Source organism: Asterias amurensis, chromosome 12 (assembly GCF_032118995.1).
Source record: "Asterias amurensis chromosome 12, ASM3211899v1".
NCBI classification, from domain to species: domain Eukaryota; kingdom Metazoa; phylum Echinodermata; class Asteroidea; order Forcipulatida; family Asteriidae; genus Asterias; species Asterias amurensis.
In genome coordinates this window covers 4,875,779-4,898,850 of record NC_092659.1, presented here as the reverse complement: position 1 = coordinate 4,898,850, position 23,072 = coordinate 4,875,779, and the positions used below count along the sequence as shown (strand labels likewise).

General features: G+C 40.2%; 1 protein-coding gene across 3 annotated transcripts in view; it reads left to right on the top strand.

Moving 5' to 3' along the window:
* Nucleotides 1-23,072, top strand: part of LOC139945605 (fibronectin type-III domain-containing protein 3A-like) — a 127,925-nt gene that overhangs the window by 91,811 nt on the left and 13,042 nt on the right. For all 3 annotated transcript variants that reach the window (XM_071943015.1, XM_071943013.1, XM_071943014.1), the window contains exons 6-15: nt 10,417-10,479; nt 12,667-12,859; nt 14,563-14,687; nt 17,303-17,465; nt 18,246-18,332; nt 19,669-19,807; nt 20,167-20,235; nt 21,286-21,404; nt 21,908-22,013; nt 22,437-22,615. In XM_071943015.1, coding sequence (XP_071799116.1) covers nt 10,417-10,479; nt 12,667-12,859; nt 14,563-14,687; nt 17,303-17,465; nt 18,246-18,332; nt 19,669-19,807; nt 20,167-20,235; nt 21,286-21,404; nt 21,908-22,013; nt 22,437-22,615 — 1,243 coding nt within the window. The remainder of the gene's footprint in view (nt 1-10,416; nt 10,480-12,666; nt 12,860-14,562; nt 14,688-17,302; nt 17,466-18,245; nt 18,333-19,668; nt 19,808-20,166; nt 20,236-21,285; nt 21,405-21,907; nt 22,014-22,436; nt 22,616-23,072) is intronic.

Below are 23,072 nucleotides of genomic sequence, written 5' to 3'. Positions count from 1 at the left end.
AAACCTTCCGCCTCTTCACGAACCCAAATTGAACGGCTGGACATTTTTCACTGAGAGTACAAAAAAGAGCCATTCTTCATTCAGCATGCATGTATGATAATTAATTCATTGTGCAGCAGACTCGTCTAGACAGCACTGAAGGTGCACAAAGCTTGTTCATATCTGACTTAGCTCCCAATGAAGTACTTCGTCATTCCTCTTGACTACTCGAGGTGGGGGGGGGGGGGTGTTGAGAAACGGTCATTAGTCTCTGACATGTACTTAATATTCCAAACCTAAACTCAATTTGATCTTGATGTTCTCAGGCCAATTTCATATAGCTGTTTGAGGTTACAGACATTTGTCTGCTTACTGTGGCAGACGAAATTGCTTGAATGCAAGCCTATTCAACAGGTTAGCAAGATCATAAGGCAGCAAGATTGTGTATTTACCAGGGATTTGCACTTGTCCAGTGCTTTAGCGATAGCAGCGGTATGACATGAAAACTAAACTGTAAAAACAAGTTGGCAGCTTAGAATGGCTCCATCAATTTGGCTCTGGAGTAAAAATTAACACTCCCACTGTCTGACCACTCAAGATCCACTGGGGTTTCGAATTATTGATAAACTATGCCACCCTGTTATATATTTTGTGGTGAATGCTTCTACACATTACACAGTCAACCCTAGTCTGACCAGTCATCTTTCAATGTGGTTTGAAATGATAGATAAAGTACGCAGCCTGCACTATGATATCACACAGTACGCACATGAACATAATTTCCTTGCCAGACACAATCATTAGCTATAGCCTATATACGCCTCAGCCAAAGTTAGTCACAGTCAAAGTTAGCCACAGCCAGATTTAGTCACAGCCAATGTAAGCCGTAGCCAATGTTAGCCGTAGCCAATGTTAGCCGTAGCCAATGTTAGCCGTAGCCAATGTAAGCCGTAGCCAATGTAAGCCGTAGCCAATGTTAGCCGTAGCCAATGTTAGCCGTAGCCAATGTAAGCCGTAGCCAATGTTAGCCGTAGCCAAAGTTAGCCGTAGCCAAAGTTAGCCGTAGCCAATGTTAGCCGTAGCCAATGTAAGCCGTAGCCAATGTTAGCCGTAGCCAATGTTAGCCGTAGCCATTGTAAGCCGTAGCCAATGTAAGCCGTAGCCAATGTAAGCCGTAGCCAATGTTAGCCGTAGCCAATGTTAGCCGTAGCCAATGTTAGCCGTAGCCAATGTTAGCCGTAGCCAATGTAAGCCGTAGCCAATGTTAGCCGTAGCCAATGTTAGCCGTAGCCAATGTTAGCCGTAGCCAATGTTAGCCGTAGCCAATGTTAGCCGTAGCCAATGTTAGCCGTAGCCAATGTAAGCCGTAGCCAATGTTAGCCGTAGCCAATGTAAGCCGTAGCCAATGTAAGCCGTAGCCAATGTTAGCCGTAGCCAATGTTAGCCGTAGCCAATGTTAGCCGTAGCCAATGTTAGCCGTAGCCAATGTTAGCCAGAGCCAATGTTAGCCAGAGCCAATATGAGCCATAATTTGCAGTTGTCCAAAACAAGTAACTTCACTTTATGTGATGAAACATGTGCGTTTTAAAAGCAAAATTGATGTCATTTAAGTCTTCAGTACAATAACTGAAAAACAACATAGACTTATTGGTCAACACTGATTTCAAGTAAGTTTTGGACCTGTGAGATCAAACTAATTGTTTTATACTCACTTCTGATAAACTATAACATTTCAAGGGAAATTTTTACTGGCATGTTACCATCTACAAACAATCCTGCATGCTTCGAATTAACCAGCCACACCCACAGCAATTGCCTGTGCTTTTGCTATGGTTGCGCCTTGCAAGGTTTCAATACAAATTTATATTTTCCTAACAAAAGTGCCCCTTGCCATGGGAAAATTGCTGCGCCCCTTCAAGAGCGAAGTTCAAGGCCGGTCTGGTTTGCAAATCTGAACATTTATTAATTTTACCAATGTTGTGCATACCCTTTAACTTGATGTTGGGTTATGATAGCAATGACAGCAAACTGGAATCACAGTATGACGGGGATCCTTTGTATTCAAATAAAGTACTTGAGTAATCATAACATTGGGTCAAGGGGATAACCATAAGGAAGGTCTGGCATACCAGGGAGACCCAGCTAGCTGAGTCTCTGTCATACTGTGGGTGCAATAGCCTGAACATTTGACGTCACACATTGAAGCTCGTGAATTACATGTATGCCAGAGAGCTCAGGAGCCAGCTCTACATGTATATTGTAGCAAGCCTTTTCAGTAGAACATACATGTAGCATTTGACAACACTGCTCTGTATAGCATCAGAGGTGAGAGAACACAGGATGCCTCATGTCAGATGTTTTGTTTAAAGACAGTGGACACTATTGGTAATTACTCAAAATAATTGTTAGCATAAAATCTTTCATGACTGATTACGAGTAATGGGGAGAGGTTGATAGTATAAAACATTGTGAGAAACAGCTCCCTCTGAAGTGACATAGTTTTCGAGAAAGAAGTACTTTTCTACAAATTTGATTTCGAGACCTCGGATTTAGAATTTGAGGTCTCAAAATTAAGCATCTGAAAGCACACAACTTTGTGTGACCATGGTGCGACAAGGGTGTTTTTTCTTTCATTAATATCTCGCAACTTCGAGGGCCGATTGAGCTCAAATTTTCACAGGTTATTTTATGCATATGTTGAAATACACCAACTGTGAAGACTAGTCTTTAAGTCTTTGACGATTACCAATAATGTCCAGGGTCTTTAAGGCGTTTTGTTATTTCAGAGTGGTTCTGAGAATCTCACAGAAAAGTGCTCAAAGAACAATGCGAATGAAGACCTATTGTCCCTTTCAGTATTCAAAACATTTCTCAAACAGTGTTGTCGCACGCGGGCTGAGCTATGTTAAACTGTCTGGCATGAAACCCAATAATGTTTCGCAGGAATGTTTTCCGAGTTGTCTTGTTGTTGTTTAGGAGTGGCTTCTGAGAATCTCACCGAAAAGTGCTCAAAGAACAATGTGAATGAAGACCCATTGCCCCTTTCAGTGTTCAAACAATTTCTCAAACAGTGTTGTCGCTTGCTGAACTAAGGTAAACTGACTGGCACAAAACCCATTAATGTTTTGGGGGAATTCCTCCCTGAGTAATGCCTGTGATGTTTGATTGGACATTATTGATACGGAATAATTGGGACATAACTGGGCTGGAGGATCGGTGTAATGGGGAATGTGATTAGCAGGTGCTATCGGGTTGATGGCTTGCAGCTTAAAGGGGGGAGGGGCGAGGTTACGCCTTTTGAACAATCTGTCAGTTGCAAATATAGTTAAAGGCACTGGACACTATTGGTAAGTGCTTAAAATAATGGTTAGCCTAAACATTTATTTTGTAACGAGCAATGGAGAGCTGTTGATAGTATTAAATATTGTGAGAAACGGCTCCCTCTGAAGTAACATAGTTTTTGAGAAACAGGTAATTTCTCACCCAAATAATAAAAGACTTCAGGCCTGAAGCCTTTTTTATGCATCTGAAAGCACACGGAGTTGTGCAACAAGGGTGTTTTTTCTTTCATTATTCTCTTGCAACTTCAATGACCAATTGGGTTCAAATTTTCACAGATTTTTTATTTTATGCCTATGTTGGGATACATCAAGTGAGAACACTACGTCTTTGACCATTGCCAAACGTGCCCAGTGCCTTTAAGGGTTATATTTAGGAAATAGAATAGTAGCTAGATGATTAAATTGTCTTTGTTTTTTCCTTTTATTGATTGATTTATTTATATGTATGTATTTTTAGTTAGTTATAGCATGTTTGGTTATTCATTCTCTCATTTTCATACATTTTTAATTTAGATGGTTGTTTTACATATTAGAATAAGATATTATACAACTTCTTTCTTTCTTCTTTGTGTTCAAATCCATCAACTCGGTAAATAACCACGAGGGTTGTCAGAGTTTACCCTGATGTCCTGATGAACGGTATAAATAATGCACAGTGATAGCGGGGCCAAAGTGAAATGAAATATTCAGTTCTTTGGACGAAGGCGTTAGTAATGCCAACTGATACATCAATTACATTCCTGCCAAAAAAAAGTTAAAGGCCTGACGTTTCGACCCTAGCAGAGTCTTTGTAAAGGCTAAATGACAATGTAGATTTTCTCAACTATATTCCTGTTTGATATAGATATAAAAGTTTAACAGTCTCCCGACGATGACTGGAGCAAGCTAGTTGAAACGTTGAGACCAGTTAAAGAGCACACTCCGCGGTAGTGCAGTTAATAACGATCCTATAAGCTAAAGCAGCACTAGTAGTTTCATTAACTGAAAAATCTGATAAATCTACTCCGCGGTATTAGAATATATAGCAAGACAAACTCTACCTGGCAAGTAGATACATGTACACACATGGTGTTATCGCAAACCAAATATATTGATACTTCACCAAGCAATGCCTCAAATCATAGATATAAAAGTTGTTCGGGAAGTACACTCAGCCGTCCAGTTGACTGCAAAAGGTCAGAAGTTGGCTTTTAACATCGCCAACTTGAGGACTGTTATTGTATACAACTAGATTAGGGTTTACATGTACCTGGGGTTATTTTTGTGAGTTGGTGGGTGCCAGGTTTTGGTGGTGATAAATAGGAGGGGATTAGAGACCGTGGGCTGGTGGCCCTCTCTCTCCCTCTCTAGCTTTAGGTGTTTGCGTGGAGTGGAGGATGGGGACGGGATCGGTGACCATTGCGAGTGTACTGGAAGGGATCAATTTGTTGTGTTCAGTGTAGTGTATGAAAATATTGGAGATCAGTACACAGGCCTGATACTTAGAGACACTGGACACCTTCGGTAATTGTCAAAGACAAGTCTTCTCACTTGGTGTATCTCAACATTTGCATAAAACAACAAACCTGTGAACATTTGAGCTCAATTGGTCGTCGAAGTTGCGAGATAATAATAAAAGAAAAAACACCCTTGTTACACAAAGTCGTCTGCTTTCAGATGCTTGATTTTGAGACCTCAAATTCTAAATCTGAGGTCTCAAAATCAAATTCGTGGAAAATTTCTTCTTACTCAAAAAACTATGTCACTTCAGAGGGAGCTGTTTCTCACAATGTTTTATGCTATCAACCTCTCATTATTACTAGTTACGAAGTAAGGTTTTATGCTAATAATTATTTTGAGTAATTACCAATAGTGTCCACTGCTTTTAACAGAGGCAATAGCCCATTTCACACAAGGTTTCTCGTTGGGAATGAAATTGCAACTGTAATAAAATCGCAAAATTGCGTTGTGTGAAATGAATCTGTGTGATGAAATCGCCATGAACCCGCCTTTGAAACAACAGGGATCAAGCCATTCCTGTCAGGGAACAATATCATCCGATCCGGCACTTTTGCATAGCAAAATATTATGACGGAACAGATTTTGTGAACAGTGAATGGTAATATTGAGTTAGCAAATGATGATATTTGAGTAGCAACTGACACATTTTGCGTAGCATATTGCTCTACTTTGTAAGGGAAATCATTCACTTTCCGTTTTGAATCGCCGAGTTCAGACATGCGAAACGTTTTAAATTAGCACTTTATCTACTATCTACGGGCTTCTCAAAGTATTACTCAATGTACCTCAACATCACATTACTTGAAAAGAACTATTATACGACCCGTAACAATATCACTGAAAAGGGGGAAACAAGTCATTGCAAAGATCCAGATACTTCTTTATAAATATTCAAATGCCAATTTCAGTTTTAGTTTGCCAGAGGTATCCCCTTAGAGAAAACGGTGCATCCCTGTGTGCCTGCAAACAAATTACTGTTAGAGTTGTGTTTCATAGAAGACTCTGTGAACGATTTGCGGTTCAAGCTTCATGAAATTAATACTATAAATAATTTCCATTTAATTTAAGCTTCTTTTTCACAGTATCATATATCAATTACTATTTAATGGGAGAATAATTTCTTGGAATTTCTTTTTATGGAGATAAACCAAGGATTAGGAAAATGGGTGATACTGGCATAGAAGCCACTAAGAATGCAAAAGCTTGTAAGGCAACCTCGTTCCCAGGGGAAATTGATCTTGCCGCACCGTTTTTTGCTGGCATGCCTTGCTCACTCATAACCTGTATATATATTTATACGCATTTTTAAGCATTAAGCATTTTTCGGCATTATATAAAATCACCCACTGTTTCTTTCCCATCATTTAGAGTGCAGCACTGGCAGCTAAGTTGATGAACTGGTTTGCTTATCATTCAAATCTACTCTTGCAACTTTAATGACCAATTGAGTAAACAATTTCACAGATTTGTTATTTTATGCATATATTGCGCTACAACAAGTGAGGTTACTGGTCTTTGACAATGACCAAAAGTCCAGCGCCTTTAAAGCAGCTCTATAACAAAACTGGTTCAAGGGGTCAAAATTAGGTGCCCCCCAGAGGCCCCCCCCTACATGCTCCCCCCCCCTACATGCTCCCCCCTACATGCTCTTGGGACTATTTCTCTATGCTGAGACAGTCAGTTTTTACCCACTGGTACCTACCTAAGCTTACCTTTAGGTCCCCATAAGGACTGCTTTATGTTATCTCAGCTTGACCTACTAAAATAGTCTACATGTAATGAGGCTTGATTCCCCTTGTACTTGTACAAACCTCAACTTAAAAAATTTATTGGGTTGAAATTTACGGTTTGCCAGGTTTTCAGGGTTAGTTTTTGTCTACAAATATTTCAGTGGACTTTTTTGGTTCAATTTCTTATATTCCACCTTCTTGAAACCAGAGAGCAATAACCTTGCCCTATGTTGAAACTAATCTAAGCTGAAACACACCCATATTTTTTTTTTTAGGGTGGTAGGACCATTTATCTTTGATCCAGAAATCAAACCAACTAAAACTGCAGAAGTTGTACTGCATGATAAGGAGGAATGTCATCTTGGTCTAAAGTGTTCAACAAATGACTGTAAATTTATCAAATTACACATGCTTATCTGAAATGTTTTTTGTGAGAAATAGATAACATGTATTAATGTGGGCGGTAGGTAGCTTAAAGGCAGTGGACACTATTGGTAATTACTCAAAATAATTATTGTCTTAAAACCTTTCTTTATTACGAGTAATTGGAAGAGGTTGATAGTTTAAAATATTGCGAGAAACAGCTCCCTCTGAAGTGACGGACGTAGTTCTCGAGAAATACGTTCTCCACAAATTTGATATCAAGACCTCAGATTTAGAATTTGAGGTCTCAAAATTCAGCATCTGAAAGCACATAACTTCATGTGACCATGGTGCGACAAGGGTGTTTTTTCCCTTTCATTTATATCTCGCAACTTCGAGGACCAATTGAGCTCAAATTTTCACAGGTTTGTTATTTTATGCATATGTTGAGATACACCAACTGTGAAGACTTGTCTTTGAAAATTACCAAATAGTGTCCAATGCCTTAAGATCAAGGTTGATGGGAGTCAAAAAAGGGTCAGAGAGGGGTCAGTGGAAACTGGGGTAGGTGTGGTGGGAACCCCTGGCTTGTTTTCGGTTACCCCTCATTATGCCCCAGGGCTGGAAATTAGAGGTGTCTTTGAAGAATAGGGTCATGGACCTCCAGTGTACTATGGCATACCGTGACGGCGGCTCCCTGTGTACTTTCTTAATATTACAACAGGGATACATGAAGAGGGGCGGACTGGTTGGGCAGCTCCATGTGTACTTTCTTAATATTACAGCAGGAATATATAAGGGGGGCGAGACTGGTTGTCAGTCAAGCCTCGTTATTGTCACATAGGTTAATGTTTTTTTCTGGTTTGAAATATCTGAGGATTGACAATGCGACCATAGCAGAGTCTTTCTCAAAGTGTAAATGACGACACAACACACCATACAATTGAAAATGGCAGAACTGAGGATTAGTCAGTCAATGTTTTCAAGTTTTCAGTAACACTTGAACACTGAATCTTGCCAAAATTCAGTCTTCTAAACAGTACATACAGACAGGTAATAAACAACAATTTCGTATGTTTTTTCTTGTGTGTAGTTCCGAATAGGATGGGATTTTGCTTTCAAAGAAAATGACAGCTGGACAAACCGAACATTTTCAGGGAAAAGTTTTTGGATTGTTCAGTTCCTACTCTGTTGACACAGCTAGTTTGTGGTTTGTGAGTTACACATTCATGTACAAGGCCCAATTTCATGGCTCTGCTTACAGTAAGCAAAGTATCAGCGCTTACAGAAGCAGGGAATTCCGCGCTTACCTAAGCATATTTCCTGGGTTAGCATGGAGTTTTTGTTTGTGCCCTGTGAGTACTTGGACCAAAAGGACCTACATTGTATGGTGTACAAACGCAAATAACATAATTTACGGTCTGACGTTTTGACCCTAGCAGAGTCTTAAGCCTTCAAGAAAAACTCTGCTAGGGTTGAAATGTCAGGCCATTAACTATTTTTGTGTGTTATGAGTCATCAGACAAAGTCAGGATCATTGGAGGAAGTTCTTCAAACTATGGGTAGGAGCTTTTTGGCTGCCTGTATGAGGAAGAACGCTTGCATGAGGAAGAACGCTTCCTTGTCTTCAACTTTTGTGTCAACTGGTCTGGCCAGGTTCAATAGTTTATTGAGACAAAGTGGGTCGGCTTAAAGACACAGTACTGGATTGATAACTATCCAATAATAATTGCAGGGATAAAGAATAATGTTTTGGTTTTACACTTCCACCAAGGTTTGTGATTTACAAGCACTGTATACTTTAGGCTTACGAGGTGGAATTGCAGGCCAAGATTTTCACCTTTGTTTTCCCCCTTTGAGAGGGCAAGGCCATTTTCAGTTTGCAAAGGGCACTTCCATTGGAAAATTAATGTTAAAGTATATGGGAAAACATTTGAAGGGGGCACTAAGGCCAAGAACAAGGCCACAGCGGCATGTTCTCCGTGGCCTATAAACCAGGGATTGGAGCTGGTCTTCAACAGACAGATGTCTTTCAATATTTACCACTAGACTACTGAGTGTGTTCTTTGACAAGATGCTTAGTTCGAATCATGTAACTGGCAGCGACAGCACAACAGATTAACTATTAATATTAAATTGCATCAGTTTGAAGGAGAACCAAACCTCTATTAACCAGTCGGCTTATCTCACAAAATGTTCTGGACAAGATTTTGATCAGCTTCAATCTGATATCTCACTGATAATAAAGTTCATGGGGGTTTCACAGCAATCTTGTGATAACAGCAGCGGTCTTGTAATAACAGCAGCAGTCTGGGGAAAACAGCAGCAATCTGGCAATAACAGTAGTAGTCTCTCGTTAACAGCAGCAGTCTGGCAAAAACAGTAGCAGTCTCACGTTAACAGCAGCAGCATCTCGAAACGCGTGACAGCGATGCTTTAACGTCAGAATCATTTAATAACTTATCCACAGGTGTAACATTGATGTACCCTTACTTTAATCTATACATGGAGGATCTTTATACCCACAGATATTATACACACAATGCAGACTGGTGGTAGGAAGTCGTACTGAAATGTGTTGGGAAATAAGACCAGGAAATTATTATAAGCTCCGGTGTCAAACAGGGAGCTTCCACTGAGCTGGCACAATGCACCATTATTCTCAGCAAACTGCGGGGCAAACTTTTAATAACCACTGGAATGATTTCCTGCAGGGAGCAACTATAGAATCATGTGAAAGTTTTTAACTTCCTCTATGGCCCCTGGTATTGTTTGGTTTTGTGGTTTGTGGTTTATTTGGGTTCCACAAGTGAAATGTCTTTGGTAATTAAGTTTTGGAGCGGAAACAGTTTGTAAGATTGGCAGTTTTTTGATATGGCAGCAGGATGGATGGTACGTGTATACATGTATTGTGTGGATGTCCTAATTTATTTTTACATGGGACTTCTGGTGTTCATCAAACATTTCTGAGTAAATGTCTACAAGTTATAAATCGGTATTTTTTAATCCTGGTTTCAGGGTTTTTAAAATGAAATTTGCCTCCATTTCTTGTTATGAGACACAAACTTACAACCTAGAGCATATTATTTGTTTGTACTCATACACAAGTGTGTAGCTCTACATTCTTAGTACCCTCTCAAGTCCCATGAACAAAATTCCTTGGGTGTTTTACCTGGGCAGGAACCGAACTTGCACCCAGGGGCCCAAATTCATGGGTCTGCTTACCGCCAAACTCTACGCTTACAATCACCATTCTCAGCTTGCAGGCCAAGTGCTGGATTTCTGCTCTAGCTGTGTAAGCAAAGAATGCCTAGTAACGTGTTAGGTACGCACGCTCACAAACCAAAATTCCTTGCCAACTTGTAAGCGCTGATTCTTAGCGTGAGGCACGTGTAAGCAGAGCCATGAACTGGGCCCTGATATCAAATATGATGTGAAATAAATGTATCCATTTCTCTGACATTAATAGTTTCTGTATTTGTTTTGTTTTTATTCTTTTGCAGTCATGGAACCGAGAATGAATACGAAGTAACAGATTTAAAACCAGCTTCAGAATATCAACTCAGGTAATGCAATCTTTTGACTCGAGGGTTAAAGGCAGTGGACACTATTGGTAATTACTCAAAATAATTATTAGCATAAAACCTTACTTGGTAACGAGTAATGGGGAGAGGTTGATAGTATAAATCATTGTGAGAAACAGATCCCTTTGAAGTGACGTAGTCTTCGAGAAAGAGGTAACGTTCCACGATTTTGATTTGTAATTACCAACAGTGTCCAGTGTCTTTAAAAATTAATTCTTCAAAAGAGCTGACTGACTTTGTTTTCAGTTATTTCTGCCGCTATTCATTTTATTCTGATTGTTGATCCACAGTATTTAAGTGGTTCTTACAAATGCATATGAACCGATTGTTGTTCACAATTAATTTGATATCAGTAATTGTTAATCCACATGTAGGATGCCAATTACAGTAGCTAGTGTGACGAATGAACCGTGTGATTTAGTTTACAGAAACGTTCACCTGTTCCTGTGAAAAATGTTTTTAAGTTTGAATGGACATTTCACAGGTATTTGCCAGGGTTTTCATATCCTGGGAAAAAGCTATGTAATGTGAACATGGGCTTGTGTTAAAGACACTGGACACTATTGGTCCAGTCTTCTCACTTGGTGTATCTCAACATATATATCAAAGATCAAACCTGTGAAAATTTGAGCTCAATTGGTCGACAAATTTGCCCCTGAGTCATATTCTAAATCTGAGGTCTCGAAATCAAATTCGTAGAGAATTACTTCTTGCTCGAAGACTACGTACTTTCAGAGGGAGCCGTTTCTCACAATGTTTTATACCATCCACCTCTCCCCATTACTCGTTACCAAGTAAGGTTTTATGCTAGTAATTATTTTGAGTAATTACCAATAGTGTCCACTGCCTTTAAGGGACGTGTGTTGTAAAAAAGATATTGGTGCAGTGTTCCCCCTGTTCACTGGCCAAATGCCAGTTCAAACACTCAGGGACCAGTCGAAATTCTACCGAACTAGTCTGACATGGTAGTTGATTGCTGGCCACTGCTACACGTGAACCACGGATTGTTTACAAATCATATAGTCCCATGCTAGTATATACATGTATGGAAAGGAAATCCAAAATACGGCCCTTTGAAAAAAAACAAGCGGACCGGTGAAATGACTTTCTAAACTAGTCCCGCTGGCAAGTCACTGAACAAGTTAAGGGCAAACCCAGCAGTGCTGACGTGTTTGCCGGTTTATATGAATACAATTCAAAGTTAAGCGTCATCGGATGGATTAAGGAGAAAAACAAATGGTGTTTTTGAATCATTGGTGCAAATCCTTGACGTCATTTTACCATACACTGTGTTCACTTTCCCGCCAGGCATAGAGCAGCCCCGAAACAGATTATGATTAGAATTACATGACACTTTGAATAATTTATACCGTCCGTTCGTCAAGTACACGGGGATTATGTTCTTCAGTTCCACCACAGTGAACATGACCTTTCCGATGATCATTTTAATTAACTGATATTATCTCTTCATCTTACAAGGTGTGCAATATTGGACAATGTAAAGGGCGCCCTCTCTCAGCCTGTTGGTTCATCACGTACATGATGAACAGACTACTTGTACTATGTTCTTTGGTTCCAGTTCAACGAACATGACCTTTTCGATGATCATTTTAATGAACTGATATTATCTCTTCATCTTACAGTGTGTGTGCAATATTGGACAATGTAAAGGGCGCCCTCTCTCAGCCTGTTGGTTCATCACGTACATGATGAACAGACTACTTGTACTATGTTCTTTGGTTCCAGTTCAACGAACACGACCTTTGATGATCGCTTTACTTAACTGATATTATCTTCATCATGCCTTCTTTTTTACGGTGTGTTTGCAATATTGGACAATGTAAAGGGCTCCCTCTCTCAGCCCGTTGGTTTATCACTTACATGAGCAACAGACGGTTAAAGACACTTGGATGATGTTCCACAGTTCCAGTTCAATGAATACAACCTTTTCTGATGATTATTTTAGTTAACTGATATTATGTCTTCATCTTTTTAGTGTGTGTGCAATATTGGACAATGTAAAGTGCGCCCTCATCAGGTACACGATGAAGAGCGTAAAAGATACATGTACTTGGACTATGTTCTTCGGTTCCAGTTCAATGAACACGACCTTTCAGATGATTATTTTGAATAAACTGATAATATATCTTTATGTCTTCATCTTTGCAGTGTGTGTGCAATATTGGACAATGTAAAGGGTGCCCTCTCTCAGCCTGCCATATTTGAGACGAGGGGCTGCCCGCCGGACGCCCCATTCGTACCCCGGCTGACTAATCGCACCAAGAACCTTCTGTACTTGAGGTGGAATTCTCCCCTTCCCAACGGGGCCAGGATCCATAGCTTCCTCCTACAGTGTGACAAGGTAACGAGGACGGGTGATTAATTATAGGGGGGAGGGGGGAGTGATACCTTTTGTAGACCAAGTTATTCGCCATGACATGAATCCCTACTCACTGTGAATGCAGATATTTTTAATACAATTTACCTGCAGAAGTTTCAGCCTCTGTAGTTATCAACTTTTTGAGAGAAAAATGTGAAAATCACAGAACAATGTTTACAGGAGAGTCAAGTTTTAAATCCGTTGTCAAGCTAAACAAAATTCTGTCTCACTGAGACAAAAATTATTTTTGTGATTTTTTTAAAAACTCATTTCTCAAAAACTACAGCACCTCAGAAAGTAAAATCTGTTTACCATCACTGTTGTTCAACTATGTAAGTTTTTCTAACACTAACACATACAGAAAGTGCCCAAACCCTTTATGGAGGGTGAAGTCGATGAAAAGTAGAGTAGGGGTCGACAAAATTTGAAAGGTGGAAAGGGTGGTGTTAACCAAAGAGGAAGCACAAATTAATTTGATGTCAATGGATCATTTAGTCAAGTCACTTTCAAGAAATAACTTTTCTTCATGAACAAGTTGGGGGTTATAAGACGCCAAGGTCTTATGTAGGTCTGCTCAAAGCAGATCATTTAGTCAAGTCACTTTCAAGAAACACCTTTTGTTTTCATGAACGAGTTAAATGCTTGGAGTTATAAGACGTCAAGGTCTTATGTATGTCTGCTCATAGCAACACTCTAAGCTTCTCATTTAGTCAAGTCACTTTCAAGAAATAACTTTTCTTCATGAATGAGTTAAATGCTTGGAGTTATGAGACGTCAAGGTCTTATGTAGGTCTGCTCATACATGTAGCAACACTCTAAGATTCTCCGTGACAACCACTCGACCTAAAAACTACATTCATCGCTCCCTCTCTCACCTCTCTGTACCGTCTCTTATCACATCCATGTTGAACCCAGACTCTGACATTCCGGCCATTCTTGGAGTCCGGGGCTACCAGTGAACTGTGAAAGTTCCAGAGTGCCGGGAATTCTTTGCGGTTAATAGGGGTGTTATTCAACCCCATTAAAAACATTTTTTTTCTCTCTGGAATACTTGATGACGAACACCCCCTATGTGATTTACTGGAGAGCAGGTGTAATTGCGACTCTGTGGTGAATTAACATGCAGTGGACATGAATAGTTGCCAATATAGAATATATATGCAGTGCTGAAGTTCATGGAATTAAAAGTCATCCACGGAAATGATGTGCCATTTAAGCCTTCTCAGCGAAAATCTGAAAGTATCTAATTCACACATAAATTTGACATGTTTGTTTTTATTGGTGATCAGGTCGGGTCAGTGGTTTCTTTCCCTGACTTTCACCTCTGTGGACCCCGGTTCGAATCCATCCTCAGACGGGATTGGGTTTTCAGTCCCTGCCTGATAGCTTTTTTTTTTTTTCTATTTGGGGTTGTCCTCCAACATCTAAAATTGAACATTTCTTCTTGTTTCTAATTCTTCCTAATTATGCTGTTGGATTTGCAAGCCTATATGCTTCGTTTTTGAAAGGGCAAGGGCACCAAGGCATTTTCTCTTGTTAAAGGGCACCCATGAGGACATTGTAAATATCTGCCGGAGCATTTCAAGGCAATGACAAGGGGGCATGAAGTCCATTAAACCCAGTTGCCTCTGTGAAGTATCGGGCCTGGGTGTCTAATAAACAAACCATGTTTGTTATTTTTTCAGGGGAGTGGCTCAGGAAGTTTTGTTGACGTCTACGAGGGGCCGGAGAAGACTTACAGAGTAACCAAATTACAGCCGGAGACCTTGTACAGATTCCGCTTACAAGCCATCAATGACTTTGGGGCAAGGTAAGCACTTCTGGCCCAGTTACAAACCACCTGTAGTGATCTAGCCATAGCCAGTTGCAGTGATCAAGCAAAACTGCAATAGCCACTTGCAATGATCTAGCCAAATCACCTGTAGTGATCTAGCCATAGCCAGTTGCAGTGATCTATCCATAGCCACATGCAATGATCTATACAAATCACCTGTGCTGATATAACCATAGCCAATTGCAGTGATCAAGTCATAGCCAGTTGCAGTGATCTAGCAGTAGTCAGTTGCAGTGATCTAGTTCTTGCAGTGATCTAGCCACAGCTTCTTGCAATGATATCCAGGTGCCAGTGTTCAGCAATAGCCAAGTTGCAGTGATAAAGTCATAGCCAGTTGCAGTGATCTAGCAGTAGTCAGTTGCAGTGATCTGGTTCTTGCAGTGATCTACCCACAGCTTCTTGCAATGATATCCAGGTGCCAGTGTTCAGCAATAGCCAGTTGCAGTGATAAAGTCATAGCCAGTTGCAGTGATCTAGTTCTTTCAGTGATCTAGCCACAGCTTCTTGCAATGATATCCAGGTGCCAGTGTTCAGCAATAGCCAGTTGCAGTGATAAAATCATAGCCAGTTGCAGTGATCTAGCAGTAGTCAGTTGCAGTGATCTGGTTCTTGCAGTGATCTACCCACAGCTTCTTGCAATGATATCATGGTGCCAGTGATCTAGCCATAGCCAGTTGCAGTGATCAAGTCATAGCCAGTTGCAGTGATCTAGAAGTAGTCAGTTGCAGTGGTCTAGTTCTTACAGTGATCTAGCCACAGCTTCTTGCAATGATATCCAGGTGCCAGTGTTCAGCAATAGCCAGTTGCAGTGATAAAGTCATAGCCAGTTGCAGTGATCTAGCAGTAGTCAGTTGCAGTGATCTGGTTCTTGCAGTGATCTACCCACAGCTTCTTGCAATGATATCCAGGTGCCAGTGTTCAGCAATAGCCAGTTGCAGTGATAAAGTCATAGCCAGTTGCAGTGATCTGGTTCTTGCAGTGATCTACCCACAGCTTCTTGCAATGATATCCAGGTGCCAGTGATCTAGCCATAGCCAGTTGCAGTGATCAAGTCATAGCCAGTTGCAGTGATCTAGAAGTAGTCAGTTGCAGTGGTCTAGTTCTTACAGTGATCTAGCCACAGCTACTTGTAATGATATCCAGGTGCCAGTGTTCAGCCATAGACAGTTAAAGTAATCTAGCCATAGCCAGTTGCAGTGATCTAGTTCTTGCAGTGATCTAGCCACAGTTACTTGTAATGATATACAGGTGCCAGTGTTCAGCCATAGACAGTTAAAATAATCTAGCCATAGCCAGTTGCAGTGATCTAGCCACAGCTTCTTGCAACGATATCCAGTTGCCAGTGATTTAGCCATACACAGTTAAGAGTAATCTAGCCATGGCCAGTTGCAGTGAACTAGCCACAGTTACTTGTAATGATATCCAGGTGCCAGTGTTCAGGCAAAGACAGTTGAAATAATCTAGCCATAGCCAATTGCAGTGATCTAGCCAAAGCTCCTTGCAATGATATCCAGTTGCCAGTGACCTAGCCATAGACAGTTGCAGTGATCTAGTTACTTGTAGTGATCTAGCCACAGCTACTTGTAATTATATCCAGGTGCCAGTGTTAAGCCCAAGACAGTTAAAGTAATCAAGCCATAGCCAATTGCAGTGATCTAGCCACAGCTACTTGCAATGATATCCAGTTGCCAGTGATCTAGCCATAGAAAGTTGAGGTAATCTAGCCATAGCCAGTTGCAGTGATCTAGCCACAGCTTCTTGCAATGATATCCAGGTGCCAGTGTTCAGCCATAGACAGTTAAAGTAATCTAGCCATAGACAGTTGCAGTGATCTAGTCCACAACTGCATCTACCCTCCCCCAACCAAATGACAGACACAACCTTAAGCTGGGATTAATCCTGCAGAGTCTATAATCCTTTAACAACCGCCCATTATACTCCCCTGGAAGTATTGTCAGGTAGATGGCTCAGTAAGGTATTATTCCTAACCGCTTCAATAACTTTATACTATCAGCTCCAGATTGGACAGAAACCTGGGCCTCATTTCATATAACTGCTTTAGCAAAAAATTTGCTTAAGCACGAAAATAGCTTGCTTATTGTACTGGCAAAAATTTCATGCCATGTACATTGCTTGTGACTAATACTTAGTTGTTGTTTACTTAGCATAACAATTGAGTGGAGTCTTAGCCGGTAATCTGATTTTACAAAGCAAAGATTTTTTTGCTTAAGAAATTTTTTGCTTAAGCAGCTCTATGAAATTGGGCCCTGGTCTGAACTATAGTCCCGGTCACACAGGCCCCGATACAAGAACGAAAACGACAACGATTAGAATGAATGCCCTCGATTGGTTGAATAAGCTTGGGCGTATTCTGCGTGGAGCAATTAAACTAATCGAGGGCGTGCATTTTTATCGCTCTCGTTTTTGTTCTCGTTATCGGGGCCTGTGTGACCGGGCCTTTACTGCGTGAAATTGATAGTAAAGTGGGCAGTGAACACCAGGTGGGCTTATCAGGGGGCGGTATTTTAATGGTGGGAGAAAAGATCTCAAGCCTTCCTGCTTCAAAACTTCCTGCTTTTCTATGTTTACAGTGACTACAGTCCAGAGGCTAGTTTCACTACGTCTGGCAGCGCCCCCAACCAGCCCGATCTGCCGTCGCTACGGGAAGCTACAGCCCACAGCTTACACATAGAATGGGACAAGAGTACCGGGGATATCAATGGGTATACATTGGAGATGGATGATGAGATGAAGGTAGGAACCGGTGAAATAACTTCATGAATGAATTTTTTAAATTTTTCTTAAATATTTTATACTTATGCGAACGCGAATTCAGATGCGACTCGAATGTGGTGTCGCATGGCTGTTTTTTTTCGCTGGGAATGTTTCGCAGGATTTCAACACAAGCCGACTAATGTGAATTGTTCTTTGCGAATTTGTGACGTCAAAATTCTTACCGCATTCGCTGGAAGTATGAACCAGGCTTTACTCTTTTCGGAAAATGTAAACTCAAGTTTAAACCTTCAAACTTCCAAGTGCCCATTAAGTCAAAATTTCATGCCATTAAAGGAACACGTTGTCTTGGATCGGTCGAGTTGGTCTTTGAAAAGCGTTTGTAACCGTTTGTTATAAAATGCATTGGATTGGAAAGATATTTTAAAAGTAGAATATAATGAGCCACACAAGTATCACTCGAAATTGCGTGGTTTTCTTTTTACCTCGTTGACAAACACGGTCAGCCATCTATGGGAGTCAATGGCCGACCGTGTTTGATCGCAAAGTAAAAGGAAAACCACGCAATTTCGAGGCAAATGTGTGTGGATCATTGTATTCTACTTTTAAAACATCTTTCTAACCATATACATTTTACAACAAACGGTTACAAATGCTTTTCAATGACCAACTCGACTAACTGTTTTTCCATTTAAACCAACGGTCCTTTTGGTTGGTAAGCACTTTGCAACAGCATATTCTATTATCTATGTTGATGATTTTGTACAATTGTATTTCTTTTTTGACTGGTTTTGTTGACAGAGGTATGGCTTCCAAGTTGTATACCGAGGGGAAGAGACTGATCACCAATGCAAAAACCTTGCCAGGAATTCAGAGTATAAATTCAGGGTAAGTTTGGGGTAATGGGGGGGGGGGGTAGGCTGTTATAGATATCCTTGTTTAGTTCTCAATCGCTGAGCCCAATTAGTGGAATGACTTCCAAGTTGTAAACCGAGGGGAAGACACTAATCACCAATGCAAAAACCTTGCCAGGAATTCAGAGTATAAATTCAGAGTAAGTTTGGGGTATCGGAAAGGGGGATGGGGGAGGGGAGGGGGGGGGGGGGTTGGTTTGGCTGTTATAGATATCCAGGCCTGTATGCTTCGTTTTTGAAAGGGCAAGGGAACCAAGCTATTTTCTCTTTGGCAAAGGGCACCCTATGAGGAAATTGTAAATTTCTACTGGAGCATTTCAAGGGCACCAAGGCAATGGCAAGGGGCAACGGAGGCGACCGTTGCCTCTGTGAAGTATCAGGCCTGGATATCCTTGTTTAGTTCTCAATCGCTGAGCCCAATTAGTGGAATGCACACAACTATCTATATTTGACTGAGGACTGTGCTTATAAAGTTTGTGGATAAGGTTCGTTTCAGATTGTTAATTTTAGTGGAGCCACAATCCTGTTTTTCCCCCTTCTAATAATATTGCTGTTAAAGCCATTGGACACTTTTGGTAAACAGTATTGTCAAAAGGCCCACACTTCTTGTATCACAACTTACATATAAAATGACAAACCTGTGAAAATTTAGGCTCAATCGGTCATCGGAGTCGGGAGAAAATAACGGGAAAACCCACCCTTGTTTCTGCACGTTTCGCCGTGTCCTGACATGTGTTTAAAATAAATCCGTAATTCTCGACATCTAGAATTGATAATTGTTTTAATGTTTTCTCAAAAAGCAAAGCATTTCATGGAATAATATTTCAAGAGAAGTCTTTCACCATTACCTTCTGTAAACCCTGTAAGTTATTTGTAAATCTGTGAAGTTTTACTTTTTTTTCTGTTCCGAAAGTGTATAATGGCTTCAAAAGGAGCACACAAGCTTCAGAGATGACAATACCTGTTCATGGGTGCTGTGTTGTCAAATTACCCTTTAAAAAAATCAGCCGTCGATTTCAACAAACTCTTCCTAACTTTGGGGATTAATCTTAGGACTTAAGGACGAGTTAAGTTCCGAATCGGAAGACATTAGGATGCATTTAACCAATCCTTATTTAGGACGAGTTACTTGTCATAACTCGAAATAGGATTAGGATCCTAGCGTTTCGTGAAATCGGCTGCAGGTCATTTACTATTTCTTGCATTTATACCATAGGTCCTTTTGGTTGGTAAGCAGTTTGCAACAGCTAGTTCTATTTGTCTCGACAACGGAACAACTTTGTAACTGTTTGATTTGTTTGTTCTTTTAGTTAAGTGCCTTCAATGAAGAGGGAAAGAGTATATGGAGTGGAGTAGTGGCCTTTCGTACGCTGCCTGACACGCCAAGAGCGCCTTGCAAGCTGTCACTCAAAGGCAAGGTTCACTCCACAGGCTTCAAAGTGTCATGGGGTAAGTCTCCTCGACTTTTAGTTCTGTATTCTCTTTAGGCTTCACACAAACGGGCTTCGGACGATTTGACCTGGGCCCAATTTCATAGAGCTGCTAAGCACAAAAATTTGCTTACGAAACCTCTGCTTAGCAAAACTAAGCAGGAAACCAGTCAGTATGTTTGATAAGGTACTTTTAGGCTGGTAACCTTACCTCTGGTAAGCAAATTTATTATGTGCTTTTAATGCTACTTTTTATGTTTATGCTTCTTTATGCTTCTCTATGAAGAGGGGTCGTGCAAGATGCTCAACCAGTCTACCATTGGTTCATCTTCTTTAACCTGACTCTGATTTTCACTCTTGATTTTTCTCTACCAACAGATCCGCCAAAAGACACTGGGGGTTCGGATATAATGTCGTACAGTTTAGAAATGAGCAACAATGGAACAAGTAAGTTCAGGAATTGTCACAATTATTGTTTGGGGGTTTTGTTGTTCAAGACAACATGCTTGTTACAGTCGTTTTAGACAGGCACTCCAGAGTCGCACCGAATCAAATTCTAAATTAACTTCATGAAAAGTTTGACATCTTAAAGGAATTGGGTACTTTTTTCAAAATGTCCATAGATTTACATTAAACTTACAGGGTTTGAAGATAATGATAGTGGAAAGCTTCCCTTCAAATATTACTTACTGAGGTGCTGTAGTTGTTGAGAAATTAGTAAAACAATATCATGAAAATACGTTTGTAAATGCTTAAAATAATTTTGGTCTCATGAGACGAAAAATTTTTTTATGCCATTGTTTTACTCATTTCCCAAAAACTACAGCACCTCAGCACGTAATATTTGCAGGGAAGCTTCTACTATTATTAGCTTCAAACTGTGTAAGTTTAGTGTAAATCTGTGGACATTGTGTTTTTTTGTCTTACAAAAAGTTCATACACCCTTTAAGCAGTCAGGAGTGACTGGACGCACTAGAAGTGTAAAGATCAACTGCTTTAGTCATTCGGTACGACTCTGGTGCTCCTTGGTTTCAAATATCTGCAATAAGCCAAACCTAATAATAATAATAATATTAATAATAAGACTTGTAATGAGCACATATCCACCCTGCTGGGTGTTCAAGGCGCAGTAAAAACCAATAACAAAACAAAACACAGCACAAAGAAAAACAGACATAACAAAATTAGTCATTGAAAACCTGTGACATAAGATAAGTTTTGAGAAGTGACTTGAATTTTGCGGTACAAAGACAAGATCGAAGATTAAGTGGTAAAGAGTTCCAGATGCGTGGTGTGGCTGAAGAAAAAGACTTGTCACCCCATGAGTGTCGAGACTTGGGTTCAATGAGGAGAAGCATAGAACTTGATTGAAGATTCCTTGATAGAGTGTGTTATGCAAAGTTTCCAAGTTGAATTTCCATTTTGTGTCGAAAAAGTGGAAGATTTGAATGTAAGTTTCACTGAAATATTTTGTTGGTGTTTTTTCTTCTTCATCAGATGATCCATTTGTATCGACATATGAAGGCTTAGAGAAAGAGCACAACTTGGAAAATCTTGAGCCGGGTCATACCTACAAGCTACGAGTCCAATGCTCAAGTAGAGGGGGTTGTAGCCCTGTAAGTTCTCTTTATTTAAAAGGAAATGTTCGTAAGCTCAGAACTATCGGAAGGTCCTTAGAGGTAGTTTCATAAATGTAATAAACAAAGGGTCCTTAAAATGAAAAACGCGGATAAATTTGAAAAAAATTGATCCAAATCAAAAAATGAATGTTGCACTTAGAAAAGTTCATTTCTTTTTGCCAATCAAATACTTTGAAATTTACTCTTGATCAATAAACCCAACCAGGGGCTCTATTAGAGTGCAAAAGCAGTTTTACGTAATCCAAACAAATTCCCTTAAGGACCTTATAGTTCTGGGCAGACATATTATTGTTGTAGCATTGTTAACCCCCTGTACAATAATTTCTGTCTAACTATCACAATAGGCCCCAAAGTTTCCGATATTTTACTCACTGTTAAAATTCTGACTGGCTCCCCTCCCCGCTTTGTACTCCACAAAATTCTTATTAACTTTTCTATTCGACCAGGCTAATGAATCGATACATTTCTCTTTTCTGCAGTTTTCTGACGTTTGTAGTGTGACAACGTTGCCAGTTTGTCCAGGGCAGTGTATACCTCCGAGGTTACATGGGAAACCACGGGCAACTTCCGTCAATCTTAGATGGAGTAAGTTTAAAATTAAATTTCAGTTGAACGTCTTGTTTTTATTTGTTAATAGTAAACAAAGAATAATCCTACATTGCTTGATCCTCAAGGATGTCCCCTGAGTATGTCTCCCCCCCCCCCCCCCAGGCGGCTCACCTATGTTATCATTATCTGATAACTGGTCCACTCTTCACCGTGCTACATGTATGAAAACGGCTGTTAATAACCAGCGATGCGACCATGCCGGTAGGCTGGTTCCTTAGAGTCAACTGGTGTAGTCAAACCATCGTCGACTATACAGAATTCAGGCTACCTTGGTCGAACTGTAGTCACCGATAGGTCTCGCACGCACTTGGCCAATGGGTTACAGTATTCAAGATCAATGTTTCAACCTCGCTCTCAAATAAACTTGACTAATGATCCCTCCCTCCTCCCCACTATAAGGCACACCAGAGTACCACGGTGGCACATCCCTGCAGGAGTACGCCGTAGAATTGACAGCAGCTGACGACACACCCAAAGAAGTTCACCGGGCTGGTGCCTGCATCACAGAGTGTACTGTTAATGCCTTGCTACCCGGGAGACCATACAGCTTCCGGCTTAGGGCATTCAATAGAATTGGGGTAAGGCCATAACTTATTTTTTTAAATTTTTATTTATTTATTTTTTATTTTATTATAAATCTATACAGTTAAATCTTTGTTGTTGTTTTAAGCAATTTTTTTTTTTGGGTCTTCAAGTATATCTAATCAAACCATTTTTATATTAAAAACTGCTATTTTAAAAATTTAGTTAAAACATCAAACTCTTAGGTTATTCTGATTGTGTCAGAGATTTTATTAACTTTCCCACCATTTGAAATGTTTTCTGGAACTTTTTTAACATTCAGGTATTTTGAGAAGTCAACAAGCTGTTGACAATTTAAGTGCCACCCCACAAACAAATCAGGAAGTTCTTTGCAATAAATGTGCATCAAAAGTAAAGACAATTGAAACATCGTCCAGAAATCTCAAAGATATTTGATGTCTGAAACTTTCAATGCCTTGTGAAATATTTATCTAATTACCTTATAGGCCTTTA